Consider the following 23,974-nt stretch of genomic DNA (forward strand, 5'->3'; position numbering starts at 1 on the left):
CAATAGAATGGTGTCATTTACACTGTGAAAGGAGAGCAAAGGACATGACCCTGCCTCTACCCTTGTCTCTGTAGGTATTTTTGTACCTTTTCTCTTTTTATTTTTTTCATTGCTGGTGCCCATTCACGGGAAATAGATATGACTCTAATTTTAGTACAATAGTAAACAACCTGATCTCTTTAAAAACTACAAATTAACAAACAGTCATGCCCATATGATGTTTGAGGAAAGAATACTCTGACAGACATGAGGATCTGAAAGACAAATTGGTTGAAAAGTGAAGAAAAATTAGATTTCACTGAGGAACTCCCAGAAAATAAAAAAACAAGGAAAGGGGAAAGACAAGGCAGAAATAATGAGGTTTAAAATAATAATTCTTAAACAGCAGAGCTGTTATTGACACTGATGGAGAAACACACTTCTCACAGGGCTAGTTTTTATCCAGATAATGTCCATTTGGCGGGAGGAAAGAAAAAGCTGAGGTCAGAGAACACCAGGGAGCTGGGACGCGTGAAGGAAAGAGTTAAGGCTGGAGTCACCCTCTCTGAAGTGCTCTGTGATGCTGTGCAGTGTTTCAACCCCCAGAGCCTTCCTCCTCCTCCCTCCCTGTGTCGGAGTGGGGAGGAGGCGGGTTCTGCTGAGCTGTTAAATCCTCAGTGAAGTTTCCCCCATTTCCAGTGGCCACCGTTGTCTGAGGCTGGTTCGGAGCAGGGCTGGGGTTGCCCTGACATTTCTGGGATCGCGGCCAGCCAAGAAGAAAAAAAGACGGGTGTTTTACAATTTGCTTTTGTCGAAGTGTGGAGAAAGGGGAAAGGAAACGTCCTTTCTTTTTTTTCAGTATCACATTCCTGTGTTTTTCTTCAGCCTGGAAAATATATTAGTGCTGGTGCTTTCCTCTCTGGAAACAAAGGAGCTAAACGGGACTGAGGAAGTAAGGAGTGGGAAGGAGATTTGGGAAGTTTAAAAGAGAGAGACTTGGAGCAGCCAGGAGTTCCCTTTTCTTAAATGAAATCCCTGCCTGTGTGGGTAACCGGTACAGCAAAAATCCAGACCTGCAGGTAAATGGAGAAGCAGAGATCACAAAGGAAATTTCCGCTAACCTCATCCCGCCTGTCAAGAAGGTGAAGAAGAAAGTTACAAGACACACAACAGGCTCTGGGACCTGTTGGGCTGCGTAAAGATAAATCACTGAACAACAGTAAAGCTGTATGGCATTGGTCTCCTCTTAAAGGAAAAAGACGTGAAAACTCATCTCTGGCAGGGGAACTTCCCTGAGAGTGTAAGTTTCAAGTCAAATTCTTGTCTTTCTGCTCTACGTATGGGACCCTTTCTCTGTGTGTCTTTGCATGTATATATAGTGGGAGTGTGAGAGAAAAAGAGAGAGAGAAGGATGCAGATCACGGTGTTGTTTTAGACAGACAATATCGTGTTACAGAAGGATGATCTCATTTTTTCATAAAGTGATCCATTTTGTGTTTTTCCAAAAATAACTGTAAAATGTACAAAGCCACTAGGGCAGGACTGAGGTGTAATCAAGCACTTACAAATCACACAAAATAGCCAGCCTGTGCTTTGCATTTTTTATCCCTTGTGCAAGATATCATCATAGTGTTAACATCTAATTTTTCTCCTCCCCTCCCAACACAGATTGCACAATGAACTGGAGGCCAGCTCTCAGCTTAGCCCTGCTGTGGGCAGCATGGTTAGTGTGTGGCTCTGAGAAGACAGAGAGGCTAGTGGAAAGAGGGAGGCATGGAGCTAGGAAAGTGCCCCTGGCTTACAGGGCTTCAAGCAGCCTCCTAAGAAGGTCTGGAGCATCCCTGAGGAATTCAAGCCCAAATCCTCAACACCCTGTCACCAAGAGGGATTCTTCAGCACCTCCAAAGCCACCTGCCAATCTCCTGCAAGGGGAAACACGCTCCCAGGCCAGGGGCATGGGGACCAGAATGAGATTGGTACAGAGACTCACAGCTGCAGCCAAATACTCCAAGTCCGAGATGATTAAGGACGAAGGGATATCCTCTGCCTCACAGTCACGAGTGGTGCGTTTCCCTTCAGGGTCAAGTTCTCCCAATGTCCTGGCCAGCTTTGCAGGGAAAAATCGGGTGTGGGTCATTTCTGCCCCCCATGCCTCTGAGGGCTACTATCGGCTCATGATGAGCCTGCTGAAAAATGACGTTTACTGTGAATTGGCTGAGAGGCACATCCAGCAGATTGTGTTGTTCCATGAACAAGGGGAAGAAGGCGGAAAAGTTAGAAGGATAACCAATGAAGGAAAAATCCTGGAACAGCCACTAGATCCTGCCCTCATACCTAAGCTCATGAGCTTTCTGAAACTGGAGAAAGGGAAATTTGGCATGGTTCTGTTGAAGAAAACTCTTCAAGTGGAGGAAAGGTATCCTTATCCAGTCAGGCTAGAGGCCATGTACGAAGTCATTGATCAGAACCCCATCAGAAAAATTGAGAAGATGAGGCAGAAGGGCTTCATCCAGACTTGCAAAGCAGCTGGGGTGGAGGGGCAAGTGGTTGAGGAAGGCAATAATGGGGGCACCATGCAGCCTACCCCTGGCAGTGAACATGTCCAGGTGTCAGCAAGGAAGGAGGATCCAAGGAAGAGCAATTATCAGCCAACAAGGACCAAAACTGTGAGGAAACCAATGACAACCACAGTGGGCACTCCTCAGCCTACAGTGAGGACCACTACCCTCCCTCCCACCACCACAACTACTCGTGCCACCACCCGTGCAATGACAACAGCCAGCCAGTCTACAACAACAACTACACCCCTCCCCAGCACACAGAGGACCTGGACCATGAAGTCACATTCCACCACAGAGTACCACAGGCTGCCAGTAGCCCCTGACGTCACCACACCACGAGTCACAGCCTCTGAGGACTTCTACTCTGCTGCATGGAAAAAAAACCGCAGGGACCGGCAGCGCAGCCACCCAGAGAAACAACCGGCAGCCACACGGAAACCAAACAAGGCTGCCCACTATGACACTTTCACAGAAGTCCCAACTGCACCCTCAGTGCACTATACAAAGGCAAATGTGGGTAGATTTAAAGATAATAGAACTGACAGAAAGGACTATAACCACAGGGACCTGAATGTCACACCTGGGCAACACAAACCAACTAAGATTAAACCACCAAAAAAGAAGACCCAAGAAAAGATACTCAGTAATGAGTATGAAGATAAATATGACCCAAGCAAGCCTGCTAGTTCCCATTTAGAGGAACAGTTTGCAGCTGGAAATATTCCCCCAAAGAAAGGAAAAGAATCAAAGAAGCATGAGCGAATGGATAAACTTGAGAAGAAGAAGAAGAAGGACAGACCTGACAAGCAGCAGAAGAGTGAGAAGCAGTCCAAGAAGGTCAAAGCTGAGAAAAAGAGCAAGCAGGACAAAGACCGCAGCAAGAAGAAGAAGGGAAGCAGGACTGAGAATGAGGATTTTCCCAAGCCCAACAAGAAGACTTTCCTACAGCCTCCCAGGAAATCAGCAACCAGCCTCCTGGAATATTTTGAAGGCAAGAGGCGGCTCATTGTAAGTAACTCATTCATCTGAATCTTATTACCTAAATGAAGTCACATCTCCCTCCTAGTAGGAATATGTGGAATTTTAAGTTTATAGTGGTTTTGTATTACTCTTTTTTGATGCTTTTGTCTCAAGAGGTAAAAGCTGTAGGCCCAAATGATCGTTTTCAACAGCTTTCACAGATTCATATCGGAAATCTTACAAGCACTAGAAAAATCAGTCATCCAGAGATTAGGCTAAAACCTCTTCCCAGCTACTTCCATGAGCCACCATATAGCAGATTATCTTGTTCCCAGTGGATATGTAGGTGTCAGGATCTGTATCATTATGATCAATAAAATGAGGTTCCAGTGTGGATTACATCCATTCATCACCTTGGGGTACTTGCCAAAGTTGCCACATTTCAGTGCTCTCCATGTCCTGCCAGCTGGCACACCTGCTTCATATTGGTGCTGGTGTCCTAAAGCTGGAAGCAAGCCAGGTGGCTTGGCAATACTAATGCAAGGCTGACTGAGGATATGCACAAAGGCTTGTGATCAGATGCCCTGAGGGATGGGGAATTCAAGATTAAGATCTGATGGGAATTTGGCATTCAGATCCCTTAGACATCTTCAGAGATCCCGTGCAAACTTTATTTTGGTTTGTTTCTTCTCCTGCTGTTTTTATTAAACTGTAACACGCCAGGAAGTTCTCAAGCATGAGAACTTCAGCATGGTCTGGAGTTACTTGTCCCCAGGTTTAACAGCGTTGTATGTTTTTCCAAATACTTATCATAAAAACCACTTCACCTGGGACAGGAAACAGTTTTAGTTGTAGTATAAATGTTTTTTCTGGCAGATGACACATATCCTGAAAGGTACACTTTGGAAAATAGTTCTTTAAAAATATTATTGTGGGAGCTGGTTTCATGAAATTATCCTACTGCAACCTGGCCTGTTTCACAGTTATTGTCCAATAGTCATTGCCACAAACACCTTTGACTTTTGTGCTCCATATTCCAATACAAATAGCTAAGGTGCCAAGCTAAGATGCCAAGTTAAGATTTCAACCATTGGAATTTAATGAATCATTCTGCTGATGATTCATGGGCCTGAAAACAAGGCAACTTTCTTCTCCCCCTCCCCGTTCTTCAAGCTGTAGGGACTCTGCAGAGCTAGCACTGGAAGTGGAAAAAAGGCATATATTTAAAAAATTTGAACTTGAATGAATTTTGCAAATAATGCCTATTAGTTACTTGTTAACTAATATTTAGCCAAAACAAAAGCTCAGAGAAAGAAACTATGCAGAAGTTGGGATCCCTGAAATTTGGTCTCAATGTTGTGGTTTCCAAGAATATATGTAACACCAGGACAAGTATAAACAAATTTGAAAATAAAAGGGCCAAAAGTAAAGCTCACAGATGTCAGGCTGCTAACACCACCACAGTCCTGGCAACTTAAAGGATTGCCTGAAATTTGAACCTTCTGATACTAGGCCACCTCACAGCTGGATCTCTGAGAAAAGAGTTGCACAGTCTCAGGTTATCAGGTCAGAACAGACTAAAGACAAATGATTATGCCATGCTGCACTTCACTTTTCCAGAATCTAATAACATCCTCAACCTGCTTACTCTGAAGTTCCCTGAAGAATAGGTTTGGTTTGGTTATTAGTAAAAGCAGTGGCTGAACTCTACTTTCTCTTTGCCATGCACAGCACATGTGGAAAACAAAGAACTTCTCAAGCTTCTTTGAATGCATACACGTGCCTATTTGCATCCCTTCCTATCAAACTGTTCAGTTCCCTTAGGAGAACAGTCCTTACAATTAACTCTGTCATTCATGAGTCTTCAAACTACCTCTCTAGAGAATTAGCCCACATTGCTGCAGAAGTGGCTCTACCCAACTTGTTCCCCATTGCTTTGCTGTACTCTTGTCTTTCAGACTGGCTCCCAAGGACATTGTTTCAGTCCTTTTCCAAAGATCTTTTGAGAGGGACCTGCATTTTTAAGTTCTATATCATCAACAATTTCAGATCTCAGTGTGAATTTCAAATATCTGGAATTTTAAAGGCTATTCTGGGTTAAGTTCAATTAATGACAAATATAGGTCTCAGGTGCAGAAACTGAAAAAAATGTATGGGTTTTGAGTCCCACAGCCTCACCTCTCTACAGTGGGGCTTTTACTGCAGTCTTACTAATGTTGAGAAACTTTGGCCTAGTGAGTTTGGGTTTTTTGTTTATTTCTCTGTGGTGAAATGCCGACTGACAGTTTACATGTAACACTCCATATATACCCACATGCACATATATGCCTATGCACACACACACACACCCCCACATGCATGCATGCAAACGAGAAACGGGACGATGATCAGAGGGCTGGAGCACCTCTCCTATGGAGACAGGATGAAAGAGTTGGGGTTGTTCACCCTGGAGAAAAAAAGGCTCCAGGGAGACCTCACAGGAGTCTTCCAGTACCTAACGAGAGCTTATAAAAAAAGGAGGAGAGTGATAGTTGTGGAGAGTTGTGGATGCTCTACCCCTGTAAGTGTCCAAGTCCAGGCTGGACGGGACTTTAAACAACCTGGTCTAGTGGGAGGTATCCCTGCCCTTGGCAAGAGGGTTGGAACAAGTTGATCTTGAAGGTCCCTTCTGACCCAAACCATCCTGTGATTCTGTGATGCAAACACTGATAGAGACAGCCTTGGTTAAAACAGTCCTGGCACAAAGCTTTGATTGGAAGTTTGCTTTGTTCTACAAGGTTTGATGAAGTGGATCAGACTCAGGCTTGACTCTGCATTCCAGCTTATGACCCCCCAAACTAGGAGGAGACAATACAAACCAATGGTCTGTTTTTCATCTCAGTCCTCAAACTTCCCCAACACAAACCCTTCTCATGATCCTTTTTTTTTCATTTGAAGCATTTTTATATGCAATTTAAAGGCAGTGTGTTACATGCTGTAGCACAGAAATCAAATCCTCTTTGTGTCTGTCACTGTCGTTCACCTTCATCTTCCAATGCTGTAGTCATGCCAGGGGCCTTTGCATAAATGAGAGGCAGATTTTATAAGCCCAGAAATGTTTTTACATTGATGAACTGGATTTATAAAGAGTGTACCATAAAAATTAGCCTTCAGGCCCCATAAACTTCAGAAGGCAGCTAGAAAATTATTACCCCTGCTACAGATTAAATTAAATTAAATTACAAATTTGTAGTTGAAGGATTTTGGTGATTATTTGTGATCTTAAATCATAAAACTTGAATCCAGATTCCAGCCCCCTTTGTATTTGGGGGATCAGTGGCAGGTGCTTGATTGCAGCTCACTGCTGTGAGTTAGAATGATTACATTGCTAGAGCTGCAGCATTCCTAGGCATCTTTTGCTGGAAACTGCTGCATAGCACCACTGAATGGTTGTTACACACACCCCTGTCCTGGAATATTTTCATCTCAGTCACTGATGAAGGATCTAAGTCATGTGCTCTAAACTTTTTAAAAATGAAATCTTTGCAATCCTTAGAAGGCTTTGAAATAAGTACTGTAAAATGTAGAGCTTTTTATACTTTTATTGTTGTAATTGTTCCTCTTCCTTTTCACCCACAGCTGTACCTTTGAGCAAATATAAGTCTCATAAGACATCAAAGTGGCTTAGAACAAAGAAAAGCAAAATCAGTAATTTTCATATGAGGTCACAGTGGACTTAGCAAGTCTTCAAGGTCTTCTTAGATGGCCATCATTTACATAAATATTCATGTAGCCCTAGTTGTACTCACTCCTTGGCAGTCAAAACAGCCATGGGAGCCCCACCTGGACCATGGGATGAGGGCAGAGCAGCTGCCGTGTTCCCAGGGCTCCAACTGTGAGTGAGTAGGGGAAAATCTTAGATTCAAAGCACCACTGAAGGCTGTGAGGGAGACCTGGTGGGACTGGCAGGGTGAGGGATAAAAGGAGATTACATGGCTTTCTGTAAAATCTAGTGGTATTTCTTCTACCAGCATTGTGGTAGAAGCAGCAGAGGACCTGGTGGAACCAGCTCTACATGCTTCCAAATGTTTTCCTGTGGCTGGCTGAATGTCTTCGGGTCAGGCCTGGACATGAAGGTACACTCCAAACACAAATAAGTAACAGCTTTATGGGAAAGAGAGCCCAGTTTGCAGACAGTGACTAGTTCCCCTTCAGTAAAATAATCATCTGCCTTCATTCCTTATACTAAACAAGCTCTTTTGTCTCTGCCAACAACCAGCTGATCACAACGCCCAAGGCGGACAACACCATGTACGTACAGCAGCGAGACGAGTACCTGGAGAGCTTCTGCAAGATGGCAACGAGGAAGATCTCAGTCATCACGATTTTTGGCACCATGAACAACAGCAGCATGAAAATTGACCACTTCCAGCTAGGTTCTTTTTCTTTTAATATTTTCTTTCCATCTCATGGGCACAATACAGACAGCAAAGGGAGAAATTGCCCCAGCTTGGGTCAAAATCTAAGACTATGCAGGACCTGCAAAATAGCTCATTTAGACATATTTGATGCCACCTTCTTTACATACAGAGTTTCCATGTAAACAGGTGACACTGAGCATTCATCTCTCTTAGGCAGCTTTTAAACAACTGCTGTCAATGTTCCTGGGGAAGCACCCACCAAAGTCAGTGAAAACCTGTCCTTTTGTAGCAATAGTGGTTGGACAAAGACTTCACATTGCAGTCCAGCAAAGCACTTAAGCTTAGGTATCTCTTGAATCATGTGAACCATCTCATTCCTGTCTGCAGCTAAAGATTAACACCACTGTGAATGCTTTGATGTATGAAGTCAAAGAAATACAAATATTCTTCAGTTCTATACTGCAAATAGAATAAAAGCTTCTAGTTTTGCTTTTAAGTCCACCACATCCTTCCCCTCAAAGTTCATCTGGTTTTACCAAACCTTGGGAAAAGATGTGTGATGGATGAGAAAGCTCTGGACCAAACCAGCTGCAGGGTGTTTCAGGTCTGGCATATAAATGGCCAGAAGATCACAGATGTATGTCTGGCTTCCAGCCGTGCCTCTGTTACTCTCAGAGGGATGGGATCTAGCAGGAGACCTAGCCTTGTGTCCCTGAATGACAGTGAGTAACAAATCCTGCCAGACTGTCCATTTGTGCACCTCCCTGACAAATCTGGAGCAGTGCAGGATTTTCCATATCAGGCCAAGGTTACTCAAGGTCATTTTTTGTGTACCTAGACCCATCTGCCTGTCAGTGGACTGCTTAGGATTATATTTAGCTCTAGTCTGGCTAACATTCAGATATTCACTCTGACACAGACCATACTCTTTCAGCCTGTTTCAAACTTAACCTACATCCAAACTTTCCCCAAACCACACAAGTGTATGTAACAGCTGAGTTCTCACAGGAGGAATTGTTGAAGAAAAACAGGAGACTTGGAAGGGTATTGATTAAACCTTACATGAAGTTCACCTTACAGTTTTGTCCAAAAAAACAAATCCTGACCTTTATAGAAATATATACAATACAAATAAATAATACAAACATCTTTCTGTTCTACCTCCCCTTCTCCTCTACCCTTCTTGCTTGTATGACCTCTTCAAGGCTCATTCTTTGTGAGAATCAGAGGTAGCAAAAGCTCCTAAGAAATATTTTGTACACAGTATGTTGCTGTAGTGAGAAGCTTGAGCACCCAGCATGATGAGGTCTACTCGGAGTGCTGCATCTTGGGACTGAAATACAAATGATAACAACAGAAAAGTCCACAGAAAAGACTTCTGACTTGAGATTTCAAATGCATTTAGAAGTAGTGAATGAAAGAGCTCAGTGACACTGGTCAAGATTAGCTCACAGTGAAACCACAGAGTATTTCCTAGTTTCCCACTGGAATGACACAAAAGCTGAGTGTCACTGCAGAGGCCTTTTCTTAAGCCCAAGCAATGTGGCCTCTTTTCCCTAGCTCATGGGAACAGGGCTTTAATCAACTAAACATCAGCCCCTGGCTACCCATCCTATAATCAAAGCTAATACCTAATCTATTAGGCCACTGGACTGCTAAAACAACCTGCTGGCCTTCTTTGTAACCTCATTGGAATTATTTCTAAAGATAACTCATCTTCCCAGCCTGTCTAGCTGCCAAAGATGTACGGAGAAACATTTCCCCACTGTTTCAGAGAAAAAGCAAAGTGAGCAAGGACTTTGCAGGTAGCAGCAGAGTCTCAGCTCCAGTGGTTCTTTGTGTGGATCCCAGACTCCTTTATGAGGTGGAGGTCAGGGACAAGTAGTGACTTGGAAAGGCTAAATTAGATTACCTTCTTTTTTCTCCACAGAAATAGTTTCCAAGTTTGAAAGGCAGGACAGCCTTTGTGGCATTACTTTTTTCCTTGATACAGAATTTTCTGTATTACTCTGCAATTTAATTTTCTTCCTTTCATCGTAGATTTTGAAAGAAAATCTTATCACTCTCTACAACTACATGAAAAGTGGTTGTAGTCAGGTGGGGGTCAGTCTCTTTGCCCAGGCAACCACTGACAGAATAAGAGGACACAGTGTTAAGCTGCATCAAGGGAAGTTTAGGTTAGATATTAGAAAAAAATTCTTCACTGAAAGAGTAATTGCACGCTGGAATTGTCTGCCCAGGGAGATGGTGGAGTCACTGTCCCTGGATGTGTTTAAAAAAAGACTGGACATGGCACTCAGTGCCATGGTTTAGTTGATGAGGTGGTGTTAGGTCATAGGTTGGACTAGATGATCTTAAAGGTCTTTTCCAACCTAGTTCATTCTGTGATTCTGTGATTCTGTGATCTCTTAACAAGGAAACTCTAACTTCATATTGATATCTAGAGTTTAAAGCAGAAGGGTGCCATAGGTCAGTTGGTCTAAGGTACTCCTGTACCGTAGCTGTTTTCCATCACATTTCACAGTAACAACTTTTCTATCTCCACCTAGGCCGACGAGACAGTCTTTGCTTTTAAACATAAACTTTTGGTCTATGTCTTAATGGTCATACTTGCCATTAGTAACACATAAATCTCACTTGTGAAGCATCTGATGCAGGATTTACCTATATTTTATGAAGTGAATAACCAATTAGCATATCCAGCAACCCATCCAATCAAAAGCTGATAACACTGCTTGTTAATTCTTTACAAAACTTTCAACTGAGGTATATAAAACCATGAAAAATCATGCAAGTTAGATATATAGCCTGATAAGTGTAACCAAATTTTATTATTTGCTGGCTTGGCTTTTTTTTTTAAACAGTGGGTTCAAGGTGTGAAACCTAAACATCAGATTCTAATTCAAACATTTTCCCAAAATTTTAATTCAGAAGTTTCATTCAGTCTATACACAGGATGGACGTACTGCAAAATTTGAATCAGATCAGTATGACCCTTAAAAGCTATGTATATTTAGAAAATTATTTAAATTATTTGTTGTATGGCTCCAATCTTTCCTGTTGCTGTGTGCCCCACTTGAACCAGTCAATCTCATCTCTATTTGATGGCAAATAATTATGGAGCAAGGAACTGGAAAGTTGTACCTCTGGGACTGGAGAGTTGTACCTCTGGATTCCACCTCTTGATGACCTGCTGTGTCTCTGACTTCAGGCAGGTCACTTAAGCCATGGCTGGGATTTCTAAGTGAGGATATGAATATAACATTCATAGTGGTGTCACAGGACACAGGCAAGCAGTGTTTGCAGGGAGCTCTTGGTGCCCAGGTGACATTTCACTCGGTGTGTGATTTAGCCTGTCTTTAGCTTTCCAGGCCCACAATTGCATATGGAGGCTTGTTTCAGCACTGTTGCAGTTGTATAGGGCTGTGCTGGGTGCTACAGCTGAGACTGTGCTGATGACATGGAGACTTTCAGGACTTGACTGCAATATACCCTGGTTCTATGGGAAGTAAGGAACCTCAGTACCTCCACAGGCTTGTCCTCAAATCTCTGTGTTCAGAAGTCCTTTTCTCATTGTTTCTGAATGTTTTCTTAGAGTGGACCACTGAGTAGGCACAAGGGGTACTCAAAATTAAGTTTTCGCCTGTCAGGCTGCTAGAATCAGCCAGCAGGAGGAGGAGGGAGTACCAAAGTGGGGTATCTAGAGAGGTATGCTGCCAGCACTGCAGCATTCAAGACATGTTGAACAGTTTCTGGTTTCTTGTAGTCACTGAATCTCCCATGTAAATTTTTAAGACTGGTAAGGTTAACTCTAGTTTGCTGGCCAACCTCAAGCTGTTCTAGATATATTTTAGTGACCCAAATCACCTAGGCTGTTTCATTTGCACATGGTGCACATTGTTAAAATTTCTGTTTTCAATTACAGAAGTGGCTGCATTTCAGTGGGTGAAATGATTAGGACATGCATATACATGTATGAGCATATTGAAAAAATCTAAAAGATCTTTCCAGGAAAAAGCAAGATTTTTCAAAAGAATGTACACATGATAAATACTGAAGTGCATGAGGCCTAGGATAGACTGATTTTCAAAGAATACTGGGATGGAAAACTGGACAGTTAAAAGTCGTAGTGCCACATCCATGGTCTGTGATACATTGAATATTGCAGCAGGAAAAGAGCTTCTGAGAAATGAATTCTCCCCTTTCTTTTGAGGTGAAATTAAAGGCAGAGTGCTGTGTGATTCCATGACTATTTTTATTTCTCCTTTGCCTCACATTAAGATAATGAAAAGCCCATGAAAGTGATAGAAGATGAAGATCTCGTGGACCAGCAGCTCATCAGTGAGTTGAGGAAAGAGTATGGGATGACCTACAATGATTTCTTCATGGTCCTGACAGACACTGACATGAAGGTCAAGGTGAGGGTTTCAGCTCTTTGAACTCAGCTCTCTTTAAAGAAAACACATTGGAAAAATATGAAAAAAATTGAAAAATTTAGGAAATTACAGGCTTTCATGTGAGGCACATCAGAGACTGATGCAGGAGCTGGTCATTGCTGGAGGACAAGCAAAAGAACAGTAAGCAAAATTTTCAGAACTTAGGTAGCTATCTTCATTTTCTGCACTTAGGGGATCTCAGGAATTGTGTGTTTCTGCTGGAATGGTGAGGAACAGGACCTCCCCACAGCTGACAGGGTTTTAATGTAGCGTCTGGCATTCTAAAACACACAGCTTGGCTGCTCAGCGAGATGACACCACACTGCATAAGGACAATCCTCTAGGAATGGCCTTACAAAAGAATATAATAACTGCAACATCCTGGCCTTATCACATTGGGCAAAGACTGAAAATACGCCACTTCCAAAGGGCAGTCTGACTGCAAAACCAGTTATATTTTCCATAGTTTCTGATCTGTTTTAGGCCTTGTTGCCTGTGTGCAAATTCGAATACTTGGATCTCTAAATATCCTATGGTGCTGTGATACATGCAGAAGGGCTGCTAATAAGAGCATCCTTATATCCACCTGTCTTGGTTTTTTTCATAACAGCAATACTATGAAGTACCCATAGCAATGAAGTCTGTGTTTGATTTGATTGACACCTTCCAATCACGAATTAAAGACATGGAAAGACAGAAAAAAGAGGGCATTGTCTGCAAAGAAGATAAGAAACAATCCCTTGAGAGCTTCTTATCCAGGTATCACCTTCTGTTCTTATCTGCTGCTAGCTCTACGAATTATTGTTGTACTGTAAAAATACCCACGTAACTATTTCTGGGATTTTTAAATATAGATTTCTCAGTATTTACAGTGTTAAGTAAATACAGAGATGCAGCCAGAGCTGAATGCAGTCTTGTATAGAATACTGGAAGTCAGGAAGCATGTTTCCTGACTAACTGCACCTTCCTTGGACACTGATTTTCAGTGCCTCAGTTTCCCCATCATGACATGGAGATAATAAAACTGATTTGCATTACAAGAGCAAATAAGGATTAATTCACGGATGTGAGCTCAGTGTTTTGAATGTATGAAGCACAGTGTTTATGTGTTTTGATCATCAACCATCCCAATCTCATTAATCCCATTCTAATCCCTTCCATGTAGTTCAAATCAGTAATTAATTCTGACTTCCTTCTTATCCTGCTTGAGATAACAGCTGGTTTTTGCCAGTATTAGTCATGCATATGATTAAAGGTCTTGCAGATGTCTTTTGCAAAATGTTGGAGACCTTCTGCAGAAAGACAATTTTGTTTATGCAATCTCTATATGCTGTGTTATTACTCTATATTGAGACCTAAATTCCAGGCAATAAATGTGCCTGGACTGTGGGCATTCAGACCCACAGAAGAGCTGTGCAGCTATAGCCCTCTCTCAATTATCACTGGGTAATTGACATGAAATTAGTGCTACCCCATCATTCTAGACCTTTCCTGTTACAACTGCATCCTCCTCACCTACTATCAGAATCCATGGGAATACACTGTTGATGCCAGACAGCTTTAAAAGTAACTGAGGCAGCATGATGGATTATGACGAGGAGGAAAGGAGCAACAAGTAAATTAATAGGTTGTTGGTTCATAAACATTTTAAAATTCAATGGCCACTTCAACAGAAAAAGAACCTTTAACAAGATCCACCCCACCCACCTCACCACCTCCTGTTTAGGTCCCAGTGATTCATCCTTGAGACCACCAAGAAGAACCACAGTTTGGAAACAGCTGATCAGCACAAGAAAGAGCTTGTATGCTGGAAAGGGACAGGCCCCAAATCCTTCTCTGCTTGGAAACAGCCCTAGTAATAAACACACATTAGAAAACTGGGCACAAAAAATGCAGAATGTTGCATCTATAAACCACACTGCTGCTGCACAGAATGCATTTGTTGTCTGTGAAAGAAGCATCAGGCTTTAAATATTGGGTGGACTTCTCTAGCCACATTAACTGGTCAGATTCCCAGTAAAATTAATTCCAGCTTTGTCCAAGATCGTGTTTCCAGTTGAACAAGGGTCCTGGCATCATCTCCCTGGTGTTGCTCCTTGCAGAGGTCAGTTACAATAATGCAAATATTGTTCTTAACAAGCCTGCCTGGTGTGAAAGGAGACCACGAGAGCCAGAGCCAGCTTGAGTAATGCTTAAAAGCCACATGTAGAAGGAGGAGAACCTTGAGTTTGGGGCTGAGTTCCCCCTAAGACCTAGACACTGGCTGTGCTGCTCTTTGGGCTCACACATCAGAACAGGATGCAAAACAGGTAGAAGAAGAAAAAAGGATCCACACAGGAAAGGATCCGGCAGATTTGTCAGGAGTATTGGTCCATGGCTTCTGATGTCAGAAATAAAGCAGAAATCTGTACTTTATTGATGGTGAACTAACAGCTGTGAAGGACCAACTGAATTAATTTCTAAGATGTAGTCCCAGATAAGCACACCAAGTGCTCCTCAGGCAGGGAAATAAACAGCTTGAGTGGCTTTCAACGCTTTTCAGCTCTGTGTAACTCCAAAGGAGATATTAAAAAAAAACGAGAAAGCAGTAGAAAAGTATCTTAAAGTGACTCACAGTTTTTCCCTAGGCAAAATATGATCCAATGGCTACATTCTCACTCACTGTTCATAGGTAACCAGGTGCTTTTCTGTACAAAATAGCACAAAGATTATTTTGTTCCCCATTTTCAGAATGACACAAAATTTCCCTCCTTTTCTTCACATCACATATGTGATCCTTAGTGCTTCTCGTTCCTGTTCACTTGACTGTACACACACATTCATGTCTCTTTGCTGTTCCTCCTGAGAAAGATTAAAATTGAGGTTTGCTTTTCAAGGATTTACTTTTCTAACTGTAAAAAACCCCCAGTACCAATCAACAAGCAAAGACATCAGCATGCCCTGCTCTTCTAACAACTTCTTCCCTGACTTTGAGCAAGTCCCACCACACCTTCAGCTTCTCTTAAGTGAAGCAGAATTGACCCTTTGCATTAGCCTTCATTTTGAGATCTTCACATGGTACAGCAGAAAGGCAGGCTATTATTATAGCAGAGTAACATCTGCATCCATTTAAAAGATCATTTCCTGCTGTAAAAATATCTCTGCAGCTTTGCAAATTCCTATAAATCTGACTTTTTAGGTTAAGTGGAGAAGTACCTATATTCAAGAAACAAGTTGTTGAGAGAGTATTAAAAAAACCCCACAGTTAGAATTTTTAAAGATTTCAAGTGTCCTTATAGCACTGCCTTTCCTTGACAGGAAAGGAAGGAGATCCTTGTGCAAAATCTTGGGTAGATGGTGCAGTCCCTCTTAAAGAAAGATTCCAAGATTTATCTTATTGCCCCATGCATGCCTTATATAGCCACAGACTGACACAACCACACACTTACAAGCAAGCTCAGATTTAAAGCCAGGTTAAAGGCATTTTGAGCAAACGTGGTGCAGGAAATAAAAAAGAGGTCAGTGATTATTTATACAGAAGTATGAGTTATGTCTGAAATGAAGATACGCCCTAATTCTCAGACAGCCCTTGGACTGCAAAATAACTGTGCAGTTCCAGCAGTGGTGAATGATGTAAAAGCTAAATGCCGAGTGAGGAATTCCACAGGAATCTTTCTCTCTTGAATATACACTTCTCAGCATTGCTGTAACTACTGAAGGGGGCTTTGAGCAAAGATTGTAAACTTTGCAGTGTTTGTTTGGTGAAGCAGCAGCACCGCAGGTGTTTCTTTGAAAGTTTTGGAGCTGTAAAACTCAAAACAAGCTTTATCCTTTCCCAGTGATGGACAGAACTGGGAAGATTTCCCATCCAGCTGTTACTTAGAAGTTGTGAGAGATGATGTGTCTCAGCCTACAGAGAACAGAAATGCTGAGAGGACTTGAGTCACGTCTTGACCATGGCCACACTCTCTTTTCAGATTCCGATGGAGAAGGCGGCTGGTGGTGATCTCTGCTCCCAGTGATGAAGATTGGGCTTATTCCCAGCAGCTTGCTGCTCTCAGTGGACAAGCCTGCAATTTTGGTGAGTCAAACGGAATCATACTCTTGCTCCCCCAAACCACATCCTTCCTGGTGATGTGATGGATTCCTTTGCTCAAGTTTGAACCTGAGGAGTCTGACAACTGAAAACTTTCCTCCAGATCCAAATGGAAGATTGTGCTAAGCACGTAGTACAGCACACTGACACCTAAGACAGCTAAACAAAGTGTTCCCTGGAATCATTTGTACTGTAGCAGAAAATGCTAGCACTCCAAAGCTTCTCTTCAGGCTTGTACTTCAGGAGAGTAATAGTTATTTTGGTTTGGTTTTGGTTTTTTTTGTACTGCACAAATTAACAACACAAGGAAAATGCTTTGGTAAGGGCAGATCCTTTAAGACCCAACTCAGAACTGGCCAGGCATCAGGGAGATGCACGGCCATCAGGGTTTTTTTCTTTTTTTTACTGCTTCATTGCCAAAATCTGTAAAAATATTAATGGAAGCCACTTTAATCCAATAAAGGCCCTCCCAGACTAGGGACTTAAGATAAGTACCTAGATAAGATCTTAAGTACCCCTAACTAGGTACTTAAGATCCAACTAACATAGTAGAGAGAGAGGGGCTCCTCTAGGAGACAACTAAGGGCAAGACCCAGAGGTGCTCTTCTGTCTTCTTGTCATGAAGTGCAGAGAGCCTTACTCCTTAAGTTGCTAGCAGTGCACACACCACACATGGTCTAGACTTGACTCCTTCAACAGAATCAAACAGGTCCCTTTCAAAAGCTGCTATTTCAATGCATTTCAGTTACACCAGAAGGGAGATCTTCACAGTATGATTGTTTATTCATAATCACCTGGCTTTCGTTCAGAGTATCAGCACCACTTCATTTGGAAAGTACCAAAGTAAACTGCGACATGGACCACTGCAAAATGCTTTCTGAAGAATAAAATGTAATCAAAACAGTTGAGTATCCCCACCCTTTGGTAGGGACAGCTTGAACACAATCCAGTGAGTTTCCAAAGCATTTGTCAATGGGTGTTTTAACTAAGTGGTTTGTTTCCAAGCATCTTACCTCCAAGCTGTAAAAGCAGTTACATCAAAGATTTTGTAGATTGTACTGACTCATGTTATATGAACAGTTTCTGCTGTCCCTAAGGTCTTTCTTCAAAGCAAAAGCAACAGTCCAAGCCTCTGTGCAGAACAAATGGAAGAAGCGAGTATCTGGCATAAGCTATTCCTCATAGTCATTCAGAATTTAACTGGCATAGATTATACTGCCTCTAAATAATTTGTTGCTGTGTGTATGGTAAGTAAAAGCTTTACTAGTGAAGAAAACAGTACAGGAAGATTCTGAATTTGGAGAATGGCCTCTGCAATTTACTGGCGTATCTGATGGTTGTATCCCTATGCTACAGAACCATACCACCATGCTGCTGTCCTTGAAACAGCTTTATGCAACTGATACCACATTTACTCAACACCTCAGCTTATCCTTTTGTTTGGGACAGGTGATGTGACTGGCAGGGACTCCACAGAAGTCAGTAACTCTTTCTCCTGGAGGGCTAGCTGAGACTGGGCCTTAATTTAGCAAGCACAGACCTGGCTGATTAAACTGAAATCTGCCCAAGGATAAGCAGAAAGGTCTGGTCTGACCCAAAACTTTCATTTCCTCCACAGGTCTGCGCCACATAACTATCCTCAAATTGCTAGGAGTTGGAGAAGATATTGGAGGTGTTTTAGAGTTGTATCCAATTAATGGTAAGTGACTGTTTCCAGTTTCTTCAGTACTACACATGAAGGGCATTATTCAGTGCTGAGTGCTTCTTTGCTGTAATTTCTTTAGAGGGATGAGTATGACTGTTTTCCTCTTTTGCTTTGTTTCTTTTAAAAAACAAGATGACACAAAAGCAAACAAAAAGCTTTCTTAGTGTTTCTGTGCTAAACATTATATAGGTTCTTCAGGACAGAAAAGCACAAATACCTGAAAGTCATCTCACATTTTGATTTCCCACCTAAGCTTACAGTCCCCAGTACACTCCTCTGCCAGCCTTGCTGTTAAAGACAGGGATGCATGTGCCTTTTGCACACTCAAGAGTTTGTAGGGTTAATAGAACACACACTCAGCAGATTCTCCTCTATGGATTCATAGAATGGCTTGGAGTGAATAGGACTTCTTAAAGATGATCTAGTTCCAATCCCCTGCCATGGGCTGGGACACCTTTCACTTCATCAGGTTGATCAAAGCTCTATCTAACCTATCCTCAAACACTTCCAGAGACAGGGCATCCATCTGGGCAACCTGCTCCTGTGTCATACCACCTGTATCCTAAAAACCCTCTTCCTTATATCTAATCTAAATATACCCTCTTTCTGTGTAAAATTAATACTCCTTGTTCTATCTCTGGGCCCTGGTAAAACATCTTTCTCAGTCTTTCTTATAAGTTCTCTTTATTATTCCACTTGCATCCCAGCAAGCTACTACTCCAGGTAGATATCCTTGACAGAGTGGGGACTTTTCAAATGCTGCGGGTTCCTCTTCTACCTAATCCAAACAACTGCCTCCATCAGTGGAGGAACAAAGACAGAAGGAATCTTATTTATCCCATCTCTGTTCCAACTGCTCTGTGCATGAAAGCATTCTAGTCCTTCCTTCTATAGCACTTCTACATTAAGTCCGTGTATGAGAAAAATAAACAGAGGAAGCTGATGTCAGATTTCTTCCATCAACACTCTTGCAGCCTCCACTGATTTTTCACTGGAGGCTTCATTACTTTGTTTATAGTTCCTATTTGTTAAGATCAACAGATCTTTGTCTAATTTCCCCTTGAATTGATGTTGACTCCTAGAACGTGTTCTCCTGTGAGAACTTCTACAGAGATACCTTTTATTTGTCCTGAGCATGGCTCCTACACCTTTGTTTGATTCCCCTTATTTCTTGTGTGGGATAAAGGCAAACATTTAATCCCTATCCTTCTCTGCAGTAACACTGACAATTCTGCAGGTCTTCCCCAAACCATTTATTTGAAAGATTGCAGTCTTTACTTAGTTGGATACAGAATCATACAGAATTTATTTCAAACCTGTGATCAACCTTGTTGACTTCCTGACTTTTCTCCCCAGTTCTACCATAGTCTTTTGAGGTGAGAGAAACAGAATTTCATGCAGTGTTCAAGATGCACACAAATAAGAGGTTTCCATAGTAAAATAATAATACTGTTCTGTTATTATTTTCCTCATGGTTATAACATTTGGTTTTGCTTTTGGCCATTAGTGAGCACTGAAGTACCCTTTCATGAAATTTTCTTTCATAGCCCTAAGAACTCACTGGCAAGTGGTAATGGTCAATCTTCACCACTTATGTGAAGTCAGAAAAATTTTCACCAAGTGTATCACTTTGATCTGAGTAGATTTTCTTCTATAATTTTATTAACCAGTCATACAGTCTTAAAGGATCTTCTGCAATGCCTCACAATCATCTCCCACTCTTTACTGTAAGTACCTTCACACTCACAGTATACTAACCTCCATGCTCATATCTTGTGTGCGTTATTTACACATACATGGAACTGCACCAGTCCCAGCACAGCCATGGAACTTTACTGATGACCTCCCTCCAATACAGGTGATCATTCACTCCCACCTTGCTCCTGCTTCAACCAACCTATCAAAGGACCTTTTGAAGCTTTCTGAAAATTCATATAGCCTGTATCAGCCAGGCTACCCTTAACCATCTGCTTGCTGACCTCTTTCAGAGAACTTCAAGTCTGTAAAGCAGGGTGCCACCGTGTAAGAGTCCTGTTGCCAAGCCAACTATGCATATATGTGCCCACTGATCTTAGTTGCTTTACAGTTTCTACTCATTTACCCAACACACACTTCACACTTAAAAGCCTGGAGTTCACCAGATTTACCCTAGAAAATATACTTTGAAGAGCAAATGACGTCTACCACATCCCATACCTCACATACCATGACAGTTCAAGAGTAAGGCTCTATATCCAGAAATTCCTCTATCACACTTCAATTCCCGTGATTTCTTTCACTGTTGTTCACATATGCATTCTGCAATACATAAACTTGTGACCCTAGCTGCAAAGAAGCCAAAGAAGTTCACGGATTTTGAGTGACAAAAAGATGTACCACACTACAGTAGCTTCAGCCTAGAGAATAAGGACAAGTTTACTAAACCTGAAAAAGCTGTTAAAAATACATCCTTAGCTCACAGTAGAGCAATTTCATTTCGGATCCAGGAAATGGATCTGAACTTGCAAATTACAAGCATCTTATATTGCCAACTCTTGGGCTGTATCCTATCTCATGTTGCTAACTTTTTTACCTACAAATAATCATCATCACCTAAATAATAGATTAATGCTGATTTTATGTGATCACTTTCTAGGAAGCTCAACTGTAGACAGAGAAGACGTCCCAGCTAATTTGGTGAAAGACATTCGAAATTATTTCCAAATTAGCCCGGAATATTTCTCCATGCTTCTAGTGGGGAAAGATGGCAACGTCAAATCCTGGTATCCCTCTCCAATGTGGTCTATGGCGATTGTGTATGACCTGATTGATTCCATGCAGCTCCGGCGCCAGGAAATGACAATCCAGCAGTCGCTGGGCATGCAGTGCCCCGATGATGAGTATGGCGGGTATGGCTACCACAGCTACCACCAGGGCTACCAGGAAGGTTACCAAGATGACTACCGTCACCATGGAAGTTACCACCATGGATATCCATACTGAACAGAGCGACTTAGCCTCTGACCGCCCCCATGTCTGTCTTCCAATAGCTATCCAAGCAATAGGTGGCCACTTGCAGAAAATCTTCCCAGGCCACCTAAATATCCACGCCTCGTTCTTCTACTGTTCAATCAAGGGACTTTGGTCATTTGCCTTGTCAAAAAATGCAGAAGCCTTTACAGTGAAGCAATTCAAACCAGTAGTATTGAAGCTTTAAACAATAAAGACTCCTTTATATTTTTAAACCTTTATAAACAAAGGCCATCAGCGGGTGCTGTTTGTATTAAAACCAAACAAAAAAAACCCCATAGCCCCATTCCATGGGCACTACAGTAGGGCAGGAAACAAACTGTCCAACAATGTGCTTTTTAGTACTTTTTCTAAGGAGAAAAAAAAAAGTATATTTATTGGAAAGTGTGATTTCATTATGCTTATGAAAAGAAACAAAGAACCAACACTTTGGGTCTCTCCCAGAGAAGAAAAATTTAAGAAAGAAGCATGGGGCATGCTCTTTAATAATAACAACAACAGTAATAAAATCTTTTTGAAACATCTTGTTTAAAAAGACAGCATCCCTTCTACAGTGCATTAACATTGTAATTAGCTGACTTTATGAATGAAAATAAGATTTATGGCTATGGCAGAACTTGTTCCAATACAATACAATGTAAAGTTCTTAACTACAAAGCTTACTGCATGGCTATTTATTCTTTCAATTGGGGTCCCTGTTCTCTTAGGTCCTGCCCACTTCACTGTTAAATCCAAGTTAATGAGAGCTAAGTGGGAACACCAACCAGGATTAGCACTGTCTGAAATACGAAAATCTGAAAAGCATTATTTTCATCAGAAAAAGAAATCTCATTCACATATATTTTCAATGAGTTGTAACTAGCTCTCTATAATAATGCTTTTAATTAAACTATTACTCTAAATTTCAAATTCTCTTTTACCTCTTCTTCTCATACCCTGCCCTATAAAAGTGATCTGGATTAAATGTTTATAAAAAGTATTTGAGATTAATTTTATCTGCTAAAGCATCTCTATTTCTGCCACACTTTCAGAAATGTTTTTTTTCTCCCTTCTCATTGATGTCTTTGGGCGTTGGAGCTGTAATACCACCCTACCCTACTGAAACCAGTGGCAAGAACTGCATGCATAGCCATGGTTTCAACACCACTGGGGTTAGATTTCTAAACACTGAAGATGCAGCAGAAAGATTATGGAATACCTTTAAGTGAAAATACCATGTCAGCCTTTATAATGGCACATTAGTCACTTCTGATGTCGAAGGTGTGCCTGACCAGTCACATTTCTTTTTATAATCCATGATGTGGGTGCACACCACATATAGATGCACACAACAGGGCACTCGTACTGGGTATCGCCATCACAGCAGTAGCACAGGAACAGGGAGAAACTACAGCTCTAAGCTGGCCACAGCATGCTCTGCATTTTGACTTTTAGCATTTTCCTGATTTTTTTTCCCAGATGAAAACAAAACTGGCTAAAGCAACAAGTTCACTCCAAACCAGATGCCTTCTTCAGAAATTTAAGTCACAAAAGGTCAGGCATCACTTGCCCTTCTGAATGTCAGAAGGGCAGACAGATGGTCACAAGGCCTTTAGCTTTACAAATCTGGTCACCCTATGGAGCAGGCTGCCCTCCCTATCACAAGGTTTAGTCAGTGCAGCGTACAGCTCCTGACTTACCTTTCTCAGGTGACTGGAGCTAGTTGGGGGAAGGCATTTAACAATGATTTTGCCTGCAGAGCTTCTGAGCTCTCAGTGACAGCACTTCCACAGCTGAAAGCTGTGGACAGAGAAATTCAAAAAACCAAAAAGAATCACAGCATGGAAGGGTTTCTAGAAGAAAATGGAGTGTCCTGTAGCTCACTTTTAGAAAACAAGAGCTTACTGCATCACTGTATCAAGGTCAGCTGCCTAACTTTCCTTGCCTAAAGCAAAAGCAGAGGAAAGTATACCAGACATCTAACAGGCACTTCCTGTAGACAGAAGGAAAAATGCCCTTGGGGCACTTTCTTTCAGGAGTTCATTTAAACTTTCCAGTAATCCTGTTTTCATGTGAAGTCTTTAAACGAAAGCCCTTTTAACTCACACTACAAATCACATAAATTAAATGTCTTGTGCTGAGAGGGTTAACTCACAAAAAAAAAAAAAAAGAATGCAGCACCTGATCCAAATGGCCTTTTCTTTTTTATACCCCTGTCTGAAATCCAAAGTTAAATTGTGCAAGTACCAAACCCAGCCTAGTCATTCAGTGGGAGTTGCATTAAAAAGACAACCCCAAACAAGTTGTCAATTTGTCAAGAGAGGTGGGGATGGGCTCTTAATCAAAACTACACATCCAAATATTCACAGAATTTGTAGAAGACTCTATATCATTCTACATTCTGATGCCTATTTCTGCCTTCATTACAAAATGACTCGAAATCACCAGAAACTTTTAGCAATGATTTAAAATCCTGATTTTGCAACCTACTTTTCCCTATGGAAAACTAAAAGCAAAGCCAGAAGGAACACCAAGCCAAAATATTCTTTCAACTTTATCTTGCAGGCTATAAGCATTCAGGAGTTACATTTCTCCAAATGAAGACTTCATTTGGCAAAATAAATCAAATCCAGATCACTGGATCTGTCCCTGCAGCATCACTCCAAGGACAGATTTACTGAGATTAAGGTCCTATTTCAACATATCTTAGTGGGAAGATTCTACATGATAAAGAAAAGCTTTTTTCTTATACTTATTTATGGCATTTGATTCAGCTCCAAGATGGCAGGTTTTATCCACAGTCTGTCTTTGAAGCTGTTACATTCACAAAATAACTGAAATCAACCAAAATAAATATTGCTTTAACTGAC

General features: G+C 41.6%; 1 protein-coding gene across 1 annotated transcript; it reads left to right on the forward strand.

The window, feature by feature from the left end:
* Positions 1 to 660: 660 nt before the first annotated feature.
* Positions 661 to 22,104, forward strand: CCDC80 (coiled-coil domain containing 80). The gene is made up of 8 exons (XM_032098580.1): positions 661 to 1,279; positions 1,648 to 3,548; positions 7,759 to 7,915; positions 12,182 to 12,318; positions 12,947 to 13,095; positions 16,293 to 16,396; positions 18,030 to 18,110; positions 20,752 to 22,104. Exons 2-8 carry the CDS (start codon positions 1,656 to 1,658, stop codon positions 21,096 to 21,098), a joined length of 2,868 nt encoding a protein of 955 aa, XP_031954471.1. The 5' UTR covers positions 661 to 1,279; positions 1,648 to 1,655; the 3' UTR covers positions 21,099 to 22,104.
* The last annotated feature ends 1,870 nt before the right edge of the window (positions 22,105 to 23,974 follow it).

Source organism: Corvus moneduloides, chromosome 2 (genome assembly GCF_009650955.1).
Source record: "Corvus moneduloides isolate bCorMon1 chromosome 2, bCorMon1.pri, whole genome shotgun sequence".
Lineage (NCBI taxonomy): Eukaryota > Metazoa > Chordata > Aves > Passeriformes > Corvidae > Corvus > Corvus moneduloides.